This window comes from Anas platyrhynchos, chromosome 6 (genome assembly GCF_047663525.1).
Source record: "Anas platyrhynchos isolate ZD024472 breed Pekin duck chromosome 6, IASCAAS_PekinDuck_T2T, whole genome shotgun sequence".
In the NCBI taxonomy this organism is placed as follows: Eukaryota; Metazoa; Chordata; class Aves; order Anseriformes; family Anatidae; genus Anas; species Anas platyrhynchos.
In genome coordinates, this window is record NC_092592.1 from 13,013,606 (window position 1) to 13,035,859 (window position 22,254).

The 22,254-nt window shown below is 40.7% G+C and overlaps 2 protein-coding genes across 3 annotated transcripts in view; both read left to right on the plus strand.

The window, feature by feature from the left end:
* Positions 1-3,298, plus strand: part of SHLD2 (shieldin complex subunit 2) — a 45,548-nt gene extending 42,250 nt beyond the window's left edge. Inside the window, exon 14 of the transcript XR_011810345.1 lies at positions 3,173-3,298. The gene's annotated coding sequence lies outside the window, so the exon portion shown is untranslated. The remainder of the gene's footprint in view (positions 1-3,172) is intronic.
* An 894-nt stretch (positions 3,299-4,192) lies between these two features.
* Positions 4,193-21,618, plus strand: GPRIN2 (G protein regulated inducer of neurite outgrowth 2). Of its 2 annotated transcripts, none has more exons than XM_021276788.4 (2): positions 4,193-4,609; positions 18,935-21,618. In XM_021276788.4, exon 2 carries the CDS (start codon positions 18,951-18,953, stop codon positions 20,769-20,771), a length of 1,821 nt encoding a protein of 606 aa, XP_021132463.2. In that variant the 5' UTR covers positions 4,193-4,609; positions 18,935-18,950; the 3' UTR covers positions 20,772-21,618. The 2 variants fall into 2 exon arrangements, with proteins under 2 accessions (XP_021132463.2, XP_021132464.2); XM_021276789.4 differs by lacking the exon at positions 4,193-4,609 and adding an exon at positions 4,618-4,756.
* Positions 21,619-22,254: the final 636 nt, after the last annotated feature.

Here is a 22,254-nt window from a genome sequence, read left to right on the forward strand (position 1 = left end):
TATTTGTGAAAGAAAACTAAGGAGGATCACTATATGAATGAACGTGCTTTTGAAAAGACTTCAGACCCAAGTTTGCAAGGCATAAAACCGAATGATTGGGCTGTTCAAAGTGTAATGTTTTGTCCTGTGGTGTGTTTTCTTTTTTTTTTTTTGTGGGAGCCTGAGAGCAACAGAACAGATGGAAGACAAGCAGCAAGATAGAGAGTGAAGCTAAACGTGATTAAAACTCTCAAAAAGAACAAAGCCCTTATTCTATGAAAGGCAGCTTAAAGCTACCCTGAAACTGGCTTGAAGGGGTTTTGCTTGTTTTTTTTTGTTTTGTTTTGTTTTTTCTTGCGTGTATACAATTATTTACTGCTTGTTCCTCCTGGATATTGAGCGGTTGCAGAGAACAGGGGAGATATTCTGGTGGTTGTGCATTGGGGCAAAGGAGAAGTGAGAGCAGAGTGCCCATGTGACTGTCCCTTGTTTTTAGATGAGATTTTAGGTTTCACGTCATGAAATAATTTGTTTACAGCAAAACATGCTTTAAGGAGGGATCAGCATTCTTTGTAATCAGCTGTTGTTCTATTCATTGGATAAAACAAACAAAAAAGCAGTGCTGGGTAGAGATTTGCAAAGTCTTTGAAATATGAGATTGCTTATATCAGCAGGGTGCCTTGCAAACTGCCAAGGTAAAAGAACTGGGCTGCTTTGTTGAGAAAGCTGCTCTCAAATCCAACATGAAAGAGAAAGGAGATGACATGGCTCAAAAACACCAATTTTCACAGCACTAAAAAGCCTGACAGCTTTCAAAAAGATTAATCCCCCAAAGAAGAGTACCACATCTATGCTGCTCCTTGAACAAAGTCACGTCAGGAGCATTAGAGCATTATTCCCAAGAAAGATGAATGTAGATGACCTGCCAGATTTCATAATGACTTTATGAAACCAACAGATGAGATAAACCCACACAAATCATCTTCCTTTTTACAGAAAAATAAAGTTAGAGAATATAGGCTTATTCAGGGACCATGCTGGCTACAGCTGGGCTGTCTTTGCAAAGAGCTCAGCTTCTTAGAGAAACCCTGCACATGAAAAGAATGCCTGTAGTTTCAGGTGTTTTTAATAAGGGAAGCATTTCTATATAAAAGGCATTGCTTTCTTGTGTTCAGATGGATTAATTTGGTAAATTATCATTGAATTACAGCTGTTGGATGTGTGTAATTTTACTTTAATTTGAAGTTTTTGTGATATTGTTCGTCTGACAGTTGCTTTCTCTGAAATTCTATTTTTAAAATATTGTGCTGCCTATGTCAAATAGTAGCTGATGGTCAGTTCCATGCTTTCAAACAGTCCCACTTATATTTTACTTGCCTAGAGTGCATGTGAAAACAGACACTCTTCTAGCTCTGGTACTGGACTGGCTGGTACTCGTTCGGGTTGGCATGAGCACTCTCCTGGATAAACACTGGCAAAAAGTGAAAATCTGGCACTGCATACGGGATGCCAAGTTCAGTAAGAGGTTAGCAGTATCTAGAGTGGAGAGCTGCCAGCAGGTTTCGTGCATAGTGGAAGTTAATTTTGGCTATGGTGCATTAGCTATGATTTTGAAGGCTCACTCAGACTGTACTAAAGCGCTGTTACTCTTCAGAAACCCTCAACAATATTTTACAATGGCAATGTCTGAGACCTGATCCAAATTGACTGTGGCAGATGACATTCAGGCAATTGAGCAGTGTTGCCCACAAGACAGCATACTGTTCCCGGAGGGCTACATTATTGTCATAAGCTAGTACATATACCAGAAATGCATTAAGCTAAAATTGGCCTGGTTGCAGGTGCAGCTTCACTGGCTTAAGTGGCTTTGAATCATCAGACAGCAAATATCAGCCTTCCAGGGGTTGCGTACAGAGTCCGCAGACAGAGATAGGAACAAACTGCAAGCAGCATTTTGTGAGTCAGCTCAGAAGGGCGCTTCTTCCTTTCTTCCCAGGAGAAATCCACAAACATTGTCTGGATTTATTCTAATGTATCTAAAGATACAGTAGGCTATTGACTTCTCAATTTCCTTTAACTGTGAGCTTGGTTAAAGAAAGAATAAATTGTGCAAACATGGGTTTGAGACATCTTTGTGCCTTTTCTTATTAAATGGAAAGTTAAAGCTATATACCCCTCACAATGTTATGGGTGTTATATGTAACCCTTTAAGGTACAAGTTCATCACCACTATCTTTCAGTAAGCACGTTTTATGCTTTCAATAAAAATAGTCAGCCTTGCTGGACATACCAATTCCAGGATGAGAAAGTTATGAAACTTCATCCTGTGGAGGGTTTAAAGAAAATGTGATGGCATCATCACATTTTATTGTGTACGTTCTTGAAATATTGGACAATTTGCAACGAATTTTGAAAATGTATTTTGACTGGAAGGGTTGTGTGCTGAATCACTTCACAGCTGGCATCTATGGAACAGTGCTGGAATATCTGCAAGTGCCAGAGTGTTTCTCATCACCTCAGCCAAAACTTTCTGTTGGAATAGAAAGGAAGTAAAATGCTGTGAAGTTGTACTTTCCCCACAGCACTCACAAAGTCCTATACCACTGTGGGGAGATCTGTCTGGATGTGATCCCAGGCTACCAGGAACACCAGTAAGAGTACTCAGGAACAGAAGAGTTCAAGGAACTTCTGTTTTTTCAGCCTTGTCGGATGCATAAGGTCAGCACAAGCTGCTGACTTGAACTGCCTACTCTGCTTCATTGCTGTAATAAACATGGCAAGTAAAATGAAGTGGCCGGAAAGCTGCTGCTGACCTAGGCATGGCTGTTAACTCCTGAAATGCTTTCTGACCTGCAGCCTAAAGGAGTAATTGTACATTGTGTGTGCGGAGAGGTCTTTTAGGTGCAAAACCTGGCTTCACATGGACATTGACTTTGTTTTTGTAGCCTGTTTTGAAGACTAGAGAAGCACTCTTGTGTTCACAAAAGCATTAGGTGGGGGGTCGTGGTCCCCCTTTCCCAGCAGAGTGAGGTGTGATGGGAGGGTACTAGGTGAAGACCCAGGAACAGACTGAGAATGTGCTGTAGGTGCTGCATAGGAAAGGTATTAAATTCTTTATGATCAGGAAAAAAAAAAAAAAAAAGAACTTAAGTTTTTTTCTGATATTTTGGCATCCTTCTCCTTGCCCCCTCAGAGATCCAACTGGCCTGCCTCGTGTGAAGCTTGAAATGGAGGGAAGTAGGCCAGAAAGAAATGAGGCTCACAAGGTGGAGACAAGGAGAGGTGCTTGGGAAAGGACTAAGTGCAGCGGCTGATGAAGGTGAGTGAGAAAGGAGAAACTTTACAAAGACAGGCTGCTGCGAATGGCAAGATCCCTCTGCCCGTGACATACCGCTGCAGGTGGCATCTGGCAGCCTCAGAGCTGGTTCTGGTCCTTGAGGGGGGTTGCCCTGCTGGAGGTGGGCAGGACGGGAAGCTCCACAGCAGCATCCTGGGGACCCTGTCAGTGTCAGGCCAAGTGTAAGGGCACGGTGTTGCCTTCACAGCTGGGGGCAGCACGGGCTAGGCTGACTGCAGCCTCCTGCAGGCACAGAGCACAGCGGTGCAGGTGGCCAGGTGTAAGTGGGCAACCGTGGGCATGGGAGGGAGGCCGTGACTGGGAGGCAGCTGCCAGGCCATGGGACTCTTGGGAGGGCAAGGTGCACGCACACAGCTGAGGCCAGAGTTGCAAGCACCATGGCGTGCATGCTGATATGTACTTTTTTAAAAAGTCACGTTGGTTCAAGTCAGATTTGTTTTAGTAAGGGGAAACAGCTTCTGGAAAAAGACTTGCAACAGAAAATTTGTTCTGGATTCTGTCCTGTCCACAACAAGCAAGACAACTACCTGTCTGTAGCATGCTGCATTTTCCATCTTCCCTATTCAGCTCACTCAATCTGTCTTTTGAATCCACTAGGATAGACTTGTTCCTAGTCCATATCCATACAACTGATGCATTCTGGCTTTGGCTTTTTTGTGTGCGTGGCTGTGGTTGACTTACTTTTTTAATGTTCTGGATTACTAGAAGCAGCGGGTATATCCTACTGGTATTTTCACATTTCCGTGAGGGTTGAAATTGAACACGTCCAGGATAGCTTGGTCCAGGTGCTGGCTTCTTTGTATAGCTTTTATCGTTTTTCTCCCTATCATTTGTATTCCTTTCCCTCTGCTCCTCCTCTTCCTGCCTCTTTGCCTCCCCTCCCTGTGCTTCCCTGTCGGCATTGCGGGCTCTGCACAGGCCCAGTTTCTCTAATCAGATGAAGCTGCAGGATTATCTCTCTCCCTCCCTCCTAGGCTCCATTTTATTTCCTTTCCAGCCAAGGGGGGAGGCAGGAAGGGGCGTCACCTCTAGGCGTAGGAAACCCCATCTACCAGTCTCCTGCCTTTGATGCTCTCTAACAATCTCCCCTCCTTCTCCTTAAATGCTTACCTTAGTGTCAACAGCATCAGGCAGATCAAGGAGCCCAGTTTCTAAAGGAAATCTGAACTCTATTGGCTTTCATTCTCATTACATTTCTGAGCATCAATTTCAAATCCCCTCCAAGTAACTTGGGCAGGGAAGCTGGATGCGCAGTCTCTGAGTAGCGGGAAGGTAAGGACCACAGGAGTCAGGCACTGCCCGGTCTCTCGCCTCCTGTAAGGACACCGAATCCTCTCTGTTTTGCCAGCAGGTCTTTGAGAGTAACAAAGCAGATGAGGGGAAGGGAGAGGAGCTGCAGAGAGACAGACCCAGGCTTCTGTAAGTGCTGTGTTGGCAGCAGGGGACTGAAATAGCTGGACTTGAAAAGCAAAGGAAATCGTAGTTTTTAGTTCTACTAAAAAGAGGGACCTAGGCTCTGAGCTTTGATCAAATTTAACGTCGTTGTGCAGAAGGTGTTTTTCTGTGCTTGTGTCTTTAACTTAGGTGTGTATGTGTACGCCTTTTAGCATGTGTTTGTAGAATATACTTGTTACTGTATTTCTAGATTTTGTATAGCTTTAAATTGTTAGTTTGTACTAATCTGGTTTCTTTTATTTTCCAACTATAAACAATGATAACACGTCTTTTTTAAAAATTCCTAAGATGTTAATATCTGATACTGAAAGAAAAACTGAGAAATATTTCAGTGTCTTCTGAATATCAGCTCTGTTTTTATGCTTTACTAAATAGATGATCAATCACTATTTAGGATGACCAATGAAATTTTCTCTCAAATTTTCATTTTATTTTTTTTAAAGTTGAAGGTTTGATTTGGTTTGGCTTTTAGTTGTCGTTACAGTCAACATTTTAAATCAGAAACCGTAGCAGAAGACTGTTTCTTCTGTATGTTGTGGATTACAACCTGTGATTAAATGTAACAGTTTGTGCTGGTGCTCTTCTGGATTTTGGGGAAGAGGTTTAAAAAGGAGAGGGAAAACAAGCAGTTACTTCTACTTAGAGAACTCTAAGCATGACAGGTGATGGAAGGTGCCAACTGGATAAATATGTAATATGTTGAGCTTGTGCCTAAATAAGATGGACCATATAAAGATCAAAATCTATCTCTTTTCCAGTGACTCTTATTTCAAAGTAATCAGCCAATACAAAAATATCAGTGATATCCTCACCGATATGTTGATTAAAGCCTGCCCATAGTTTTTTTTGCATGTTTAAGGTTAAGCAAGTGTCTGAATGGTTGCAGGACCAAGATTGCAGTAAGGTCCGAGCTCAAAGACCTGTGCATGGGGTCTATGTGTAAAAGAATTAGGTCTGGGGAAGGTTTCCTTTATGATGGTGGCTTTGTTGAGGGCTTCATGTTTTCCATGTCATGGCTCAGTCACTCCATAAATACAGTTCTCTGGTTTTGTTGATTTTTGTCACCCATGTGTTTTATCTTAGCTGTACTTGTACTCTATCTAGAAAGTTGTAGTTGGAGTCTAGATGTTGGTACTTACCTAGGATTGCATAAACAACAAGAGCAGTAAATTCTGTACAGTGTAGTGGTATTTGGGCTGGTTTACATTACCAAATCTGATAACTCCCCTTTAGTTAACCGCTCCAAATCTGCATTTTTCCTTCCATGATAAACTACATGTTCTCAAAATCAACTTTGGAAAAAAGAATGTATGAGGGAGAGTGCAACAGACATAAATTGTTCTTTATGATCACTATAGTTCTAAAGTTTAGTATTCTTTCTGTTTAGAGCAATGGCAAAATTATGTAAATCAGAGGTAGCTTTAAAACATTCCAGGTGAGCAGAAGTATTCGCTGCATCAGTGAGATAATGCTATACCTGTCGGCAGGCTAGCTAGTTCTGTGCAGAACAGCAGCAGAATCCTCTTCCCTCTTCAGCAACTCTTCTGGAGATTACAGGCTGAATTTTACATTCCTTTCCCCTATACTTAATGTTTTTAAAATGAAAATGGAGTGTGTTTGATGGGTCCCTTGCATTTGTGTTTGCAAGCTGTTTTACACCTTGTAGGAGAATGCAGTCTAGGAAAGAAGCTTTCCATGGGTTTTATGAGCACTAGCCTTTTGGTGAATCCTTGCAGTTTCATTGTACAGGAATAAGAAAAATATGGAGGAAGAGAACGGGAATAAAAAAATTAGCCTTTGCAAAAGAGGATTTATATTCTAAGTTACTCTGCACATGGGCATGTAGAAAGTAGTGTTTATGATAACACCTGATGCTGCTTGTATTTCCCTAGTAGGAGTTCATGTTGATTTCCTTTCCTAAGAAAACATCACTGGTGCTTACTTGAAAGTACATGTAGAGTAGTCAGGTACATTTCCCAGGGAATGCTGATGTTTTTGGTTTTTTTTCTGTAAAAGCAAAAAGAGCAGGGGGAATGAAAAAAGCAGTACAGAGGTTAGGAATATCTGCAGGAGGCATGCAATGAGAACACAATGAGGGATACTGAGAGATTTTCAATGAGGCATTCTTTGGTTAAGATCTTTGCAAGATTTCTTATGGATGCATTAAAACTATTGAATTACTCTGAAGCTACACAGCTGATAGTTCATATATGTGTGAAGAACTGTCCTGCAGCAAGACCCTTCATTTCTTTAGTAGGTTGTTGGAAAAGTGGTCTCCTTCCTCTACTAAAGCTCTTAAAGATTTTCAGAATGAAGTCCCACTCAGGGCAATTACATTCAGCAATAGGAACCTCCAAAAAACCACTTGGGGACTGCTTAGGAATATGTATTTGCTTAGAACATGGGAATAGGTACAGGCTAGCTAAATGAAATCCACATCAGCCAGGTCTTTGCCAGCACGGTGTTCAGTGTGAGCATGAACACGTGAGTTATTTCCAAGTGTCATTCTGCACCTACAAAGCATCATAAGAAAGATCACCTTTGAAATTGTCTGTCCCTCTTTGTGCATCTTTAAGCTGTGTGTCTTCACAAGTTATCACTTAACTCTTAAGCACCATGGATTTGATATGAAACAGAGAAAGGAGTGGGAGTCTTTCTGTATCTGCAGAATATTTGCTAATTAAGCTTCAGCAAGGGCATACCTCAGTGTGCAAATGAAGGTTAATGGGATTGAGCAGATGTAAGACCTACATTTGGCTTGCAGAAGCTTTACTCCAGTCAACAGTGCATAAGACTGATGGAACTCAATTCATCTAAGCTGAATTGGACATCTCAGCTTCCTTTTTGACTCAAACTATGCGAACCTGAAGTGGAAATTGGAGAAACAATGTCCAAAACCATCCTAACTCTTCTGAACTGTATTGTTTCTAGGCTTTTAAAAATATTTTATTGCTTCTTGCCAAGGATCTGCTAGGATGTTCAGAGTTTGTGACTGAGTGAATGTACAGGGTGGCTAAGTGCCTTAACATATTGTTAAGGGAAAAGATGTATTTCATTTCAGCAGCTTTATTTGGTTCTGAATGGTCTCTAAACTATGGAAAGAGTTAAGTGCTTTTGTTGATTTTGCAAGAAGAAAAGTATTAACACACTGGAAAATAAATTTTTGGAGTTCATTGCCTCTTGCATATGTATCACCTTGGCCATATAATACAGGGATCCCTTTTGGGGTTCCCTTCAAAACTCATTTTTGTTTTACCTTGTTTCAGTAAAAGCTGCAGATTCCACCCAACTGTTAAACAAATGGTTTAATATTGCAGAATGGTCGCACATTCCAGCTTGAGACACAAGATGAGAAGCTTCGCATTGGCAATGACAGATGGAAACACAAAAGAATGGAAACAAAAATAATTGAATCATTCAGTTTTGAAGAGTCCTTGGGACCTCATCTACTTCAACTCCTGCTCAAAGCAGAGATGGCTGTAAGGCTAGATCAGCTTTCTTAGGCTTTTGTTTACTGGGGTCTTGAATATGTTCAAACAAATGTTTGAAAAGCAAGTAATTTCTTTAACAGATGTCACAGCTCTTCATAATTGGTATCTTGTTGCTAGCAGATAACAGGAGATGCTTAACTGTCTAGGTGGTACAGGTGGGATCTTCCTCTACCCTGGTAATCACCAGAACCTGCATTGTCTTGCAATTCCTGGGTCGCTCTCTTTATACCTCAATGTTTTGTGTTCCTGACATTGCTAAATGTTAATAAGTGGAGACTTCCACAGCTCATTTTGTGGTTGAGATTAGGGAAGAGGAGGGGACACTTGCTTTTTTTACACAGAGAAGGGTGTAAGTATACGTTCTTGAGGAAGTTCTTTACATGCTTGGATTTAGAAAATATTTGCAAGCTTTAGTCTGCTTCTTTTCTGTGTCTTTTTTTCCCCTGTAGTGTTTGGTGTCAAACAAGCTTTGGATAGCATTTTGTGAGCACAAACCCCTCCTCTACCCAAGCTCCAGTGCTTTTTTTTTTTTTTTCTTCCCCTCTCTTGGTCCTGAGAGAGTAGAGAGATGTTCCCTGTTTAGACGTTTGCCCGCCTAAGTCTGATTAGACCACAGAGTAACTGGGACAGTTACTTTTTTTTTTTTTTTTTTGAGACATCACAGAATGGCATAATAACTACTAGTTGTGATGAAATACCAATTTTGAAAAGGAAACTTATTCTTCAGTTCCTGCTCTACTCTTTGCTTGTATGGTTTCAAAGCTAGCATATGCTAGCTTATGCTACAGTAGGAAAAAAGGAACTTTTAGCAATGTTAAAAGTATAAATTAATAGACTTCTTTTTAGTCCTTTTCCTTTGTGAACATGTGTATTACCACTTCTCTGTCTGGAAAGAGATTGTCAAGTCTTGTCCAGCTTAAGTATATGGAAAAGACAACTTGCAGTGTGAATCAAAGCCTTAAATTTGTCACAGAATCTTCCGTAGCTCCTGCCGGAGATTTTCATGAGAATAATCATCACAGTAAATGAAAGCATGCAAGTGAATGAAGCTCTGCAGGACAACATGATCTCCAGTTGTCAGTTCTGCTTATAAAGGTATAATGAATTTACTTACAGTAAATCATTGCTGCATGATGTAGCTGATACTAGCATGCATATCATATATCTTATATGATATTTAACATATACGTGATCCTATTTGAGAAATTACATAGGTTTTAGTGACATAAAACTGCTGTTAATAGTGGCTTTATGTATTTGGAATCCTTAAGATTACTTGTCCTGGCCTGATGCTGGGAAGAGGAGGTGCTATGAGCAGATGCTTCACAGACACATAGTAGCTGAACTGGACCAGTTAGATGAGTTTTCTGCAAGTGCAACAAGAATTTCATGTAAAGAGATGCTCTGTTTATTTGTTTCAAACCAAATATTCTGAAAGAACCCACAGAATATCTTCTCAATGTCTTATATTTAGTATCTTTCATCCTGGGATTTCAGAGTGCTCTGCAATCATGAATTAAGCCTTAGATTCTTACATCAGGGGCTTCTGTATCTAATCCCTGAGTCACGGATGAATAAACTGAGTCACAAAGTGAGTGACTTGCTCAAGGTCATACAATTATGTCAGTAGACAGAAGCAGAAGGCAATTGTTTCCTCTTTCTAATCATATAAATTGTTATTTTTATGATCTAGAAGTCAGTTGTCTTGCTCTTTTAGGAGGCTGGGCATATCAGATAAAGGCTCAGCTGTGTGCTTGGGCCACCACCTTCCAGGCAGCACAGAGCACACACGTAACTGTCCATCAACTCACACAGGTTGTGACAGAGCTTTAAGTGTCAGATGCATGTTAATTTGTCAGGGTGGAGTGTCTTAGTATCTTCGTGCTCTTCTTAATCAGAAGTAACTAACCACAGTGCTGAATCCTGAAGTTAAAGCTTGGATATCCATATGGCAGGGAAGCTAAGCCAAGCTGATTTCATCTCTTTCCTCTATCTGTTCCTATTAGGCTTTCAAGCAAACAGCAGAGATGATTTGAGTATTGTCTACTCTGACACACGAATTTACAAGGAGATAGTTTAATCACTTAGCCAGTATGGGTGATTTTTTGTTCACTGTGATGTGTGAACTGCTGGCTTCGTAAGCAGGTTGCATTAATATGCAGCTGTATTCCCTTGCTGTGAGACTGGAAGTAGACTGTAGCTGGACTTTTGATTGTCTGTATGATTATGATGTTCGTGATGCTTCACAAGCAACCGTGATCCATGCAGTTTGCAGGGTTGGGCCTCTGGTGGGTAGAGGCTTGCTGAACAAGCCATAGCCATGTGTTTTTACACAGTTGCAGATCAGTGGGATTGCTGTGGAGGCATGCTGTTTGCAGCTGAAGAGTGGACCCAAAAAGGGAGCTCTGAGGAGGATGAGTCATTTGATACCAGCCTGACCCTGACCCCTCCAAATTCATACATGTGATGAAATAGGTTTTGATCCTCTGCAATGAAGAGGAAAAAGTTCGCTCACGTCTGTCTCTTTGAAATAAAACCAAATGTAGATAGGTCATTGCAAATTCTGTTCATTAAAGATTAATTCCTAAAGAAATAATGAAATATTTTTCTCATATGACTTCTGCAATAGCAGCAGATATCAGTAGCTAGCAGTTCTTACTAGCATAGGTTTGGCAGTTGAATTAACAGTTTCATTTTGCATAATTCTGTTCTGCTTCAACCAACAAGGCAATTTTATTAATGTACCACTTCTGTAGGCACAGTGTTCACTGTAAGTATGATTCTAGGTCACTGTTGCCTGATCTCATCATACTTGATGTTTTTTTTAAAGCCCCAGCTGCTGAAACCATCTGATTCCATGAGCATATCAGCATATTCCATTCGTAATTTAAGTTCTAACTCTTTTGACTGAAAAGGTGAGCTTTGAAAAATTGAACTGGCACTATATTAACAGTAAGCATCAAGCACAACTGTACAGTGTCTCATGGTGTTTTAGCTCTGTCAGGTTGTACAGTGGAATAGGTCTGTGTGTACAAGGAGATACAGTGGCAGTAATGTTTTGCATGTAAGTTTATTCTAAAAAATACCAAAATCCTAAGCAGATCTTTAACATTGTTTCTGGGACAGATGATGAAACAAAGAAAGGTGGTGAAGAGGACGCAGGCTTGCGCACTGCATTGTGTGGTGGTGGCGGGGCTGCATCCCAACATGTGCCTCCCTTGTGATACCCCTCTCTGGTTTCCCAATAAGTTGTTTACAGCCCAGTGTGAATTCTCCTCGGGAATTCCACTGTAATTATCATAAATATAGCCTCCTTTTGGTTCATACTTCTCAGCCTTATCTCCCATGGCAATCTTGTTTTAGAATTTAGACTTCCCAGCTCTTTTTTCCTGGCTCAGACTTTGCCAAGGCCATTTCAGCCTTTTATTTTTCTTGGGCTTGGTTCTGAATGTTGATTTACTGCCTCTAAGTGCTTAAATTCTTTCAAGTGTGCAGTGATGTAAACAACTTTGTAGCCTGCTGGTATCTAGGGTTCAGCCTCAGGCTACTGAATTTCTCTTTCCTGATCCCATCTAACAGCTGAGTTTTACCCACTTCAGAGGATAAGTACATTAATAAGAACTAAGACCGATTCCCAAAATAACATGCAGCTCGCTTTTACAACTGTTTGTGGCAGAACTCCCCAGAAGGGCTACGGGCTGTGCCTGATGTTTTTAAAAGGGAATGCTCATCCTCTTATGTGACATTTTTGTAGGTAATTGTGGACACACTGGTCTTGTTATGTTGCCTGGAGGCATACGTATGAACAAATGTTTGAACCTGCTTATTTCTGACATGGTAATTAATTTATCCTCTGGTGAGGTCACTGGTGACAAGGCTACCCGTGGTAACTTTAGTGTTTGGGAGAAGAGGTCTCTGCTTGGGTCTTACATAAGGAAATAGCTACAGTTCAGCAATTCCAGTAAAAGGGTACTTCTTCTTGTTGCCACACACAGAGGTGTCTGTCCAGACTGCTTAGCTTCAGCTGGTGGAAAGACAAAGTCAGGGCTGAGAATTTTAAGCAGAGTCTGACAAGCAAAATGATAACTAACAGAAATGAAAGAGAAGCTGTGAATAGTCAGTTTATATGAATATAAAATATATGCGATTTATGCTTTAGATGTGATGAGTACCGAGTGTCATAACTCTTCTGCTCTTGTGTTTTCTAGCCTGTCAAATGTACTCTGCCTCCTACAAGGGAGCTCTGGTGATCATCGCTGTCACCAGTGCTCCTTGTGGTGCAGGGAAAGCAGCAATGTACTGTCAGAACTGAAAAATAATCCCATTCATATACGCAGTATGCACTTGTTTGTTATGTGCATATGATGGTATTTGTAGATACCCAGATCAGTCTGTTTTCTAGAACTGACTAATACTTGGAAGAATTACAAGATGACACAAAATACTAAGAAGAAGGTATTAGCAGATTTAACTGAGCAAGACATAGTCAACATACAATGCCATTCCAAAATGGAAAGCCTAAGGGAAGATGATGGATTACAGGTTAAGTAATTGGGGTCTCAACCTGATTCTGTATTAATCTAGGTGCATTGATTTAGTTGTATTTACAGAATTTAGATAAAATCCTCAAAGTTCCTTGATGAGGAAGATCTTTTCCCCTTTTCCAACTCCTCTGTTTCTTCCTTTCCCTTATAGCTTACCAAAATAAAATAACAATTAAAAGGACAAAAACTAATCCCAGACACTTGAATCTTTAAGCTTTTTAACATGGCTAATCCTGTTTTGCCAATGCCTTTTGAGTGGTTTGACTCTCCCCCACCCAACAAGCGATGCTAATGATTACTGTTAATGGACTGTTTCTTCAAGGGGGGTAAAGGAAGGAAGACTCCTAGGTTTTATGAAGTATTATCAAATAGCACGCCAATCTTCATGTAAATGCAGAACAGGTAGATCTTTCTTACCTTGTGCAAGTTATCACTAATTTGCAGTGTGGGCAGGCAGGACCAAATTTTTAGATATGACCATACTAAAACTTATAATTTTATTGGTATGAGTCTCTTTAAAATGAGTATAGTTCTACAGGAAATTAATGTTTTATTAGAAAACATTTCTTTTTACATAATTTGCCTATGGTAAACTCTATCTCAGAAGTTCAGTTATAGACACTAACGATGAGGATGCATTGCTTAAAATGCCAGGCCTGAAGAGAACACAGTGTGAACATGCTGCATTGCTTCTGGTACACAAGGTAACTTGACTATTTAAGCAGAAGTTGAGTTTTCTGTGTGTGCTGAATTGTGTCTCAGGCAATGTTTATGGCTAACTGACAGCTGTCACTTAGGTTGGAATGAAAGTCGCATTATTTTAAAGGCTAGTCTTGCCTTTTCGAATTTATAACCATGGTGTCTGTAATAAGATTAAACAGAGTTAAGAACCTAGATACAGCAGCCTTCTATTCGAGTAAATCTTGTAAGTTAATTAAAATCACACTATTCCTCTGGTATAAAACATGCATGTGTTTGTCTTGTAGAATGGTGCTATTGCAGAAATTCTGTGTTTATCTTATACAGCAGATTATTGTACAGGTTAGCAAGTGCCAGTGCATAGTGGGGCCCTGGAATGATACAAAGGAAGTAGTGAATTTCTTGCAAAGACCTAGCAACCTCTTAATGTTTTGTGTTTTCTTAGAAAGTGCTGCTGCTTACCATGGAAGGGTCTTGTCTAGTACCTGCAATTAACAATTGTCATCCTAAACTTTTGGTATGGATCAAATCACCCAGCTCTTCCAAATTCCACACGTACTTATTAATGCTCTCAGCTCTGTAGCAGACCCTGTTTTTGTCACTTATTTTGTAGTTAGATGCTAGTTTTAAAAACAGAACATTAGATGACAAAAGAATTTTCTTCTGATGCTTCTAAAAAAAAATAGCTTTTTTTTTCCTGACTGTAGGACCAGGAAGGCCAATGCAGGGAAGAAAGCAGTCACTAGCAAATACATGATGCAGGAGCTAAATATGATCATACTGAAATATCGTGTGATATTACATATTACATAAAAGCTTGGTCTGTATATTGACATGATCATAAAGAACTACTCCTCTTTTTATATCCAATTGTTTGTTGTCAAAATTTTACTTAAAAGTATGTGCATGCGATATAAAAATGCTGAAGAATTTGAAAATGGTATTTAACCTATCATGGAATATTTCAATTGGTGACATACATAGTATTTAATATTCTGAGACTGAATTTCCTAGTGCAGTAAATAGGTCGCAACTTTAATCATAAGTCATAGCAAAATACACATTTGTTGCTTTAAAGTAGTTCAGTGGAATTAGTGAAAGCAGACTAGATCCCCTCATAAGCTATCTGAAGCTAAGCCAAAAATAGTGGATGTTAATTCCATTTCTATCCTAATCCTTTCTCTGCTTGTCTAACAATTTTCTATATATTCATAGCAGGGTGTTTGCCTCAAAGTTCATGCTTTCTTGTTTGCATATTCAGGTGCAGATTTCCTTTGAATTTTCAAATGAAAATCTCAGCTCATCTCAGAATATACTATAGGTATTTTTGAATATGATTACTGTCCTAGAAATGAAGAATTTCCTTAAAACAAACAATAAAACAACAAAGTTAAGCAAAGCAGTCTTCACCCAATGTGTGTGAAGTTCCAGGTCTGTAAGTACCCAAGTCAGCTGTGTTTGTGTTCATGTTTCACACGGGTAATCCATTTCCTGGTTAGCTGGAAATACACAAAAGACACAAAATGCAGTGGCACTGCATGACTATAAAATTGTTGCAGAGAGTGTTCCTCATTTTGATTTTTATTTTGCTTGCTTTTTAAACAAGCATTGCACCATTCTCAGCATCTGTCTCCAGCTCCTCCCTGATAGGCAATAACTGACTGTTGGTGTACACACCCAGACATGTCTGCTCCTTCCACTTCTCAGAAGCCATCAGCTGGATGCTGTCTGCCTGTACTCATGTAGGAAGGATGGTATCTCCAGTGTGTGTGCATGCATTGTTGTGCCACCTCTTCTAGGGAGGCTTATGTACATGTGAGTTTTTGCATGCTCTGGGGAATCAGCTCCAGCATTGTGCATGTGAAATGAAGATGTTTGGGAAGGCAGGTACAGAATTGCATGTAATTGCCAGAGTCTTAGGAAGAAAAACACCACTTGTGTGGGTTTGCTCTTGTTGCAGTGGTAAGTGTTTCTTCAGAGGGGATGGTCTTTGTTTCCTTCCTCTGCTGCCATCAGTGATAAGTGCGGCTGGATGTTCAGCTGGATTGATGATCTGATGTAGTGAGTGCTGAGCCAGTTTAAAAAAAAAAAAAAATCTGGGTCAAGAAGTAGATGCAGTTTGTGACACAGTTGTGTGTGCACTCACGCTAATGTGAAATGTATTGGGAACACTTGGCTGCAGCAGAGGTGAGCAAAGGCCAGGTCTACCAGACGTTTGTTCTGTATTGCCTTTTCCAGAGCTCCATGTGGGCACGTCTATCTCACAGCCCTGCCTGTGCCAGGTGGGCAAAATGTACTGGTTGTGTAAGGGCTTGTAGGTCTCTCAAGAGTAGGAAGGGAACAGGCAGTAGAGGGGGGAAAGCAATAGGTGGCCTATAAATGGGGAAATGTTCAGGCTGTGTGTGAAAATGTGAGTTTGGATTTCAACATGACAGAGAAGTGCATTATTGTGAAGGAAGCTGATTCATCTTGTTTCAATGGGGCTTTTTCTTTTTCACTTTTTTTTTCCCCATCCTTAGCTATGTCCTAAAGTACCTGCTGAGGTGCTGTTCTGCTGAACTAGTGTGTGCTCATTGGTTTTTAAGGTCCAAAAGTCATAGGGTAATAGTTACATTTGTGCTAGCATGGAGGAACGTTTGTGTATCTGAGCAAAGATGACATTCAAATGGCATTGATACCTGTTGATTATGCTGTTATATATGTATTGGTACATGTGTAAGATATGTAGCATTGGCCCATGTTTAGTTATAATTTCAGCTGCAGTAGGAGTCTATATGGGTGCAATGAAAACTGGACTGTGTCATTCAGGAGAATGTTTCTGCTTCTCATTCAGATGATGAATCAAACTGAAATTTGCATCAGCTCTAGTTACACAGGTGTCTGCAGAAATGCTATGTAAAGCACAGATCTTGTTACCTACGTATGCATACACATTTAAATCTTGTCAACTTTCTGAGAGAGCTCTTTAAAGCTTCCATAGCCTTATAGCATTTACAGCAGGTTATGTTTGAAGTTTTCTTTCGCTTGAGACTCAATATTTGTTACAGGATATTCATTAGTAAATGTCATTTCATCCAAGTGTGTGAGAGCCTTTGCAGGTGTTATCTTGTAAAGAGATTAAATATAAGGTCTTCACCTTGCAGACAGCTATGCTCTGGTGTTTAATCCTATTGACTCCTTTGAACTCTATGTGGCAGACTATACCCGTAAGTGTAAGTGGCTGCAGGATAGATAACATTCTGGAGGAGGGGATGATTGAAGTATTTTAAAACTGTCCCTTTCCCAGCTTGTGCTTCTCTTCTAAGTGTAGGGGGAAATTTTGTGGAGGCTTTTGAAAAACTCATAGAAATATAGCAATAGCCAGCCTGGCAAGAAGTGATTGCTCTTGACTGCAGCTGCACTCAGCAGCGCCTTTCACCCGGGAATCTGACATTTCATACCTAGAAGAAAATATACTTTTGTTGTTGGCGTTTGTGGGGGTGTTTTTAATGTTGGCATCCCTGGACGCCACCAGTTGGTGGAGTCCCACAGGCCAGAGAGGCTGCGTGACAAATAGAGCAGGCTTGCTGTGGTTGCAGTCCATAATGAGTTTAACTTCTAACTGAACAAATATGAATGAAGGAGGGGAAATTGCCTTTTTTGGCATACAGCTTTGTCCAAATTTGAGCAAAGCCTAATGCTAAAGGATATTGCTGCCAATCGCAAGTCCCTGCTACAAAGTGCACGTCAAGACTCTACTCAGAGAAGTGATTCCACCCACTGTTACTTGAAATGTTGTCTTGCTCACAGCAATTTCATTATGAAAAATAGCCAGCCCAGGTGGATCTCAAGTAATGAGAAATTTTCAAGATGAACTGCTAGCTTGCTAAAGTTAGCAATGAAAACACAATCACAAGTGTAAGCGCTGATGGCTGTTTGGATCAGCAGAAGAGCACTTGGTTCGTAGATGGAGCAAAAGGTGTGCTCTTTATCAGTTACGTTGGCAGTTGACTCTCTGATCCTGTAAATATCATATTAAAAGGATCATGTTAAAAGCTCCTCACTGAGAGGTTTGAATGTGCTCCCTTGCTGGTCTCTTGGTGTTATGAGTGAACTTGCCTGTTATGTTTACAGAGTGCTTTTGTCCTCCATGTGTACATAGCTGTCTTGTTCCATACACTTGTTTCCTCAGTGAATATGGTTCACAAGAAATTGTGAGCTTTTTCTATAGGAGTTCTGCTAGGGATGCAGAATGTATAGAGCAGCTCATCTGGTGGAAAGCTTCTGAAAATGGTAACTTATGGCTCCCACCATACTTTGACACAGCAAATTACCCAGTAGTACTTGACCTGGAAGCTTTATCTGAAGCAAAGAATTAATGCTCAAGATTTTTCTCCTCAACAGAATGAGCTTGATATGTATGTGTCTGTGTATAGATAGATACAGGTATACTTCCAGTATTTGTATAGCAAGTTATTTTAATATGCAAGACATCTGATGCCAAAGGAATGTGAGTTGACTACTCACAGTGGAAAACCTGATTCAACTGGAGAAAAAAACAAAAAGGGGACTACTAAATCTGGGTAGATTGGGTGTGTTAACACACACGCTAACAATTTGGAAGGGTAACAAAAGGATAGTATGCTAATCAGTAGAAGCAAGTGTTTTCCAACACCAGCAGTGGCTGCATGTGCTACAAATAGGACAGAACTGATTTTCCATCCAGCTCAGTGGGTCCTGGGGGAGTTTCACCTCTGGCCTTTCACTGGATGATCCCTCTTTGCTGCCACCTCCTATCATGTCAGTGGTAAGCTAGAAGGCATGAGAACCATGCTGTGGGCCAGGTGGGTATCTTCGACCTATGCTCCCCAGCTTTATCGGTTCTGGGAACACTGGCACTGACTCCACACCAACTTGGCAGGACTCATCTCCTTTTGGTGGTCAAAATGGTTTTGCCCACATCTTCTGTATGGGAACTACTTGATAAAACAGTTGACTAATGTAGTGGTGGTCTTGCGAAATGGAATTGAAAGAAGCTTGCTAGGAAGGGTAAGGAAAAAGGGAGAACTTGTTCATTTGTTTAGATTCTCAAGGTCCTTTTTATTTGAAAAATCCAGTGGTGACTGAATAATTTTTGAAATGATAACATCAAGAGACTAAAAACTGAGTATTTTGCTTTGTTTTGACAGTACAGTTAGTGTTGCTGGCTGATGACCATCATGGCAAAAGCTGTCTTGTTTAAAAACATACCTGCCTTTGCTTAACTTGCACGATATCTCTGTATGTCCCCAAAAATGGCTCCAGTAAATTCAAAGGAGATGGTACTTGGCACAGTTTGGATGACTATTTTTAGAAGGTAGAAACCAAGGAGAACTTTTTTGTATTGCCTTCTTAAACTGCTTCTTTTTCTCCTCCACTATTTCTTGCAGATTCTTCCTTTTTGCCATGTCAGCTGACAGCCACCAGCTCCACACTCATTCCCACAGGGACACACTGAGTCCTACTTGTCATGGTCTCTTGAATGTCAACAGTCACCCCCTGTCAAAGAGCTCCTCGAGTCTGATCTGTTCTGGGCAGTCAAGCTTAGAGGAAACGCAAAGCAACAAACAGGAGCTTAGGAAAAGCCATAGTAGCACTGTCTGCCAAACCCTGGGAAACGAGAGTGATGCCAGGAGTGTGCCAAGTCCAAGATGGTCCTTCTCACAGTCTGGGTTGATGGTACCGGATGGATCAGTAGTCCAAACCATGAGCAATCTGTCACCTGATAACAATTCACAGAGCAGAACTAAGCCTGCAAACCATTTCCTTATCGTTGAACAGTCCCCAGCATCCTGGGAAGTGGGTGATGCTAAGATGTGTGTGAAGAGCAGCACTGTTGAGAATATTTCTTCAGCCTGCACTGTACACCAGCATAGCACACGCCAAATTGAAGAACCAGGAACTGCTCTTCAGAGAAGCCACTCAGACTTAACTTGCAGTTGCAAACAGCAGAATTACATTGCTCATGTAGAAACCAGCGCTACTCACTCCAGCCTAAGTTCTTCCAGCAGCAAGCATGGTCCATCAGTGGCGAGGATGTCTTTCCAGTCAGAGAGAGATGCGTCAGAAACAAATGAAAACACATCTCACTTTCAAAACCTTGGGACTCACCTTCCAGCAATACCTACAGACCAAAAAGTACCCACAAATAGCTTTGACAGCGGTGGTATTCCACGTAACACTACCGTTTACACAGATCCTGGAACATTTCACAGTGCTGTTCTTGGACCCCACATGCCTGGCAATGGTTTCCCCAACAGAACAATGTTCAGTCAAGCCACTGGGATTATTCACGGTGGTCTGATTTATGGTAATGTTCCAAACTCTGCATACTCACCGATGGTGGTGCCAGTTCATAACTCTGCAGCACCCTGTAATATAAGGCAGGACTCCTGTCTGAAAGTAGATGCTACCGTCCCTGCCTATTGCCATTCTTTGCCCATACCATCTATACAACTTGTTCCGCGGTTGGTGTGCTCGGTTAGCGAGTCAGGAAAAGAGCAGGCAGCCCCTGGCTATTTTCATTCCTTTTCTACTTCAGACATTCTGACATACCCTAAGCTTGTGTCTTCGGTAAGTGAATCAGGCCTGGATGCCAAGAGAGTCCTGAAGTGCTGTAGCATTCCTGGAGAACAACTGCAGCATGCTCAGCACTGCACTCAGCAGGAAAGATCTCCAGAAGCACAGGCTGCCTGTGCTGCCTTTAGCAACCATCAAGGCACAGATGTGGTAATGAAAACCAAGGATATGTGGACTATGACCTCTGTGAATGATCTAACCAAAGGACTAAAAGCAGCTCTTGAGCGTAGAGATGCCGAGGTACAAACTCTTCCCACCATGGAATGCAAATCTGTGGCAACAAGCCCAGCAGCTGCAGCAGAAGGCCACTCACACGTGTTCCCAGAGGTGAACCTGGAGCAGCAAGACCTGGAGGCCCCCAAATCTCCTGTACGTGAAGTGAGATGGGATGATGAAGGAATGACGTGGGAAGTGTACGGGGCATCTGTGGATCCAGAGGTCCTTGGCCTAGCCATTCAAAAACATCTTGAGATTCAAATAGAACAATTCCAGACAGAGCCCCTTCAGCTGGCTGGGAAAAGAAAGGAGGATTCTTTCAATAAGGAGACGACATCTGATAAAATGGGGAAGAAAAGACCCTTCAGAACAATGATACATTCCCTGAGATACCCCAGCTGTTGCACTCGTTCCAGTACCGCAGTGGAGTGAGCATAGCTGTAGGACAGCCATGCTTTTTTTTTTTTTTTTTCAATTATAAATAATGCTGGCTCTTAAGTGTGAACACAAGTACATGTGGACAATCCACTTGGGGGTAAGTGGGAAAAGTTCAGTGGCCATCAGCTACACAGCAAAGCAAGGAAAAACTCACGGTTGGGCAATACAACAGAGGACGTAGGGTTGTCTCTGTCATGTCATCTGACTGCTTTGACTGTATTTAATGTAGCCCTTACTCTTCTATGTTGGTTTTACATAATATTGTAAGGAATAAGACCTTTTATAAATGATGCATCTTTTTAAAATAATGTTGACTTTTTTTCCGTATTTTAATAATTTAGGGTTAAGCAGAGTTAGGAAATGATGCTTTAATCAAAATTCTTAGCTTTCCATCCTGCTCGCTAAGTTTCGGTAGCTACTTTGCTGTTAATTTATGCTCATACTGACTGTAAACCCACTTGAGCTGTAGACAAAATGACAAAGTGGTGAATGCTGTATTACAAATAACTAACTTTTGCTACACAATTCTGTGATGTGACTGTTATTACTAGCCTGAACTCATCCCTTTGCAAGCTGATGTGTAGTTGGAGGATGCTCCTGCAACTTTCAAAATAGTCTGTAGTTATGATGAATTACACCCTCAATGTGCAGAACTGATGTTTACCAACTGATGCAAATATGAAGTATTACCAAAGATGACTCATGTAATGCGAATTACGTATCGAATGCTTATTTATTGAAGACACGAAACAAAAGCTGTTCATAATAGCCTGTCACACTATCATACCCTACAACTCAAAAGCAGTCTTGTTTTTCTTATATTAAAAGTAATTTCCAGAGAGTTCCTTTTATGTGTGTCTGTCCTGAAGCGGTTACTTTGTTGTGGCATAAGCCACAGAGGACAATTTGCATGTGGTGTTCACCAGTCCTATGCTCCATATCTGATCTGATGTCAAGTGTCTGATTTTGTCTTCATCAAAGTACAGCTCAAAATAAGATTATTTGTTCTGAGTGCCTTAGTCATTCAGGCAGCTTAAGGATTTCTTTTCTCTCCAAAACAATTTTGTAAAGCAAACAAAAAATTCCCATTGAGAAACCTTTTATTATACTGTAATACAGATATAGCGCAGAGCCTGTTTGAAGTGAAAGAATTGTCAAGAAACCTGTTGGTAACAAAAATAGTGTTTGTATCTATGGATTTCCTATGATTTGGGAAAGGTTTAAAATACAAGACATGTTAGTGCACATTTGGAAAAAATCCCTACTCATCTGAATGTTAACTACGTGGGTAAAATAAGTTGGTTTATTTGTATGGTGAATGCATGTTTAAAAAAAAAAAAAAGATTCACTGCATTTGGATTCTTTTTTAATTGAAATACAATCAGGTTGTACTTACATATTCTTCATGTTAGATCTCTGTTCAAATGTTAACTGTTGTAAATGTGAGAACTACCTCTGTTTTTGAATGCTTTCTAAC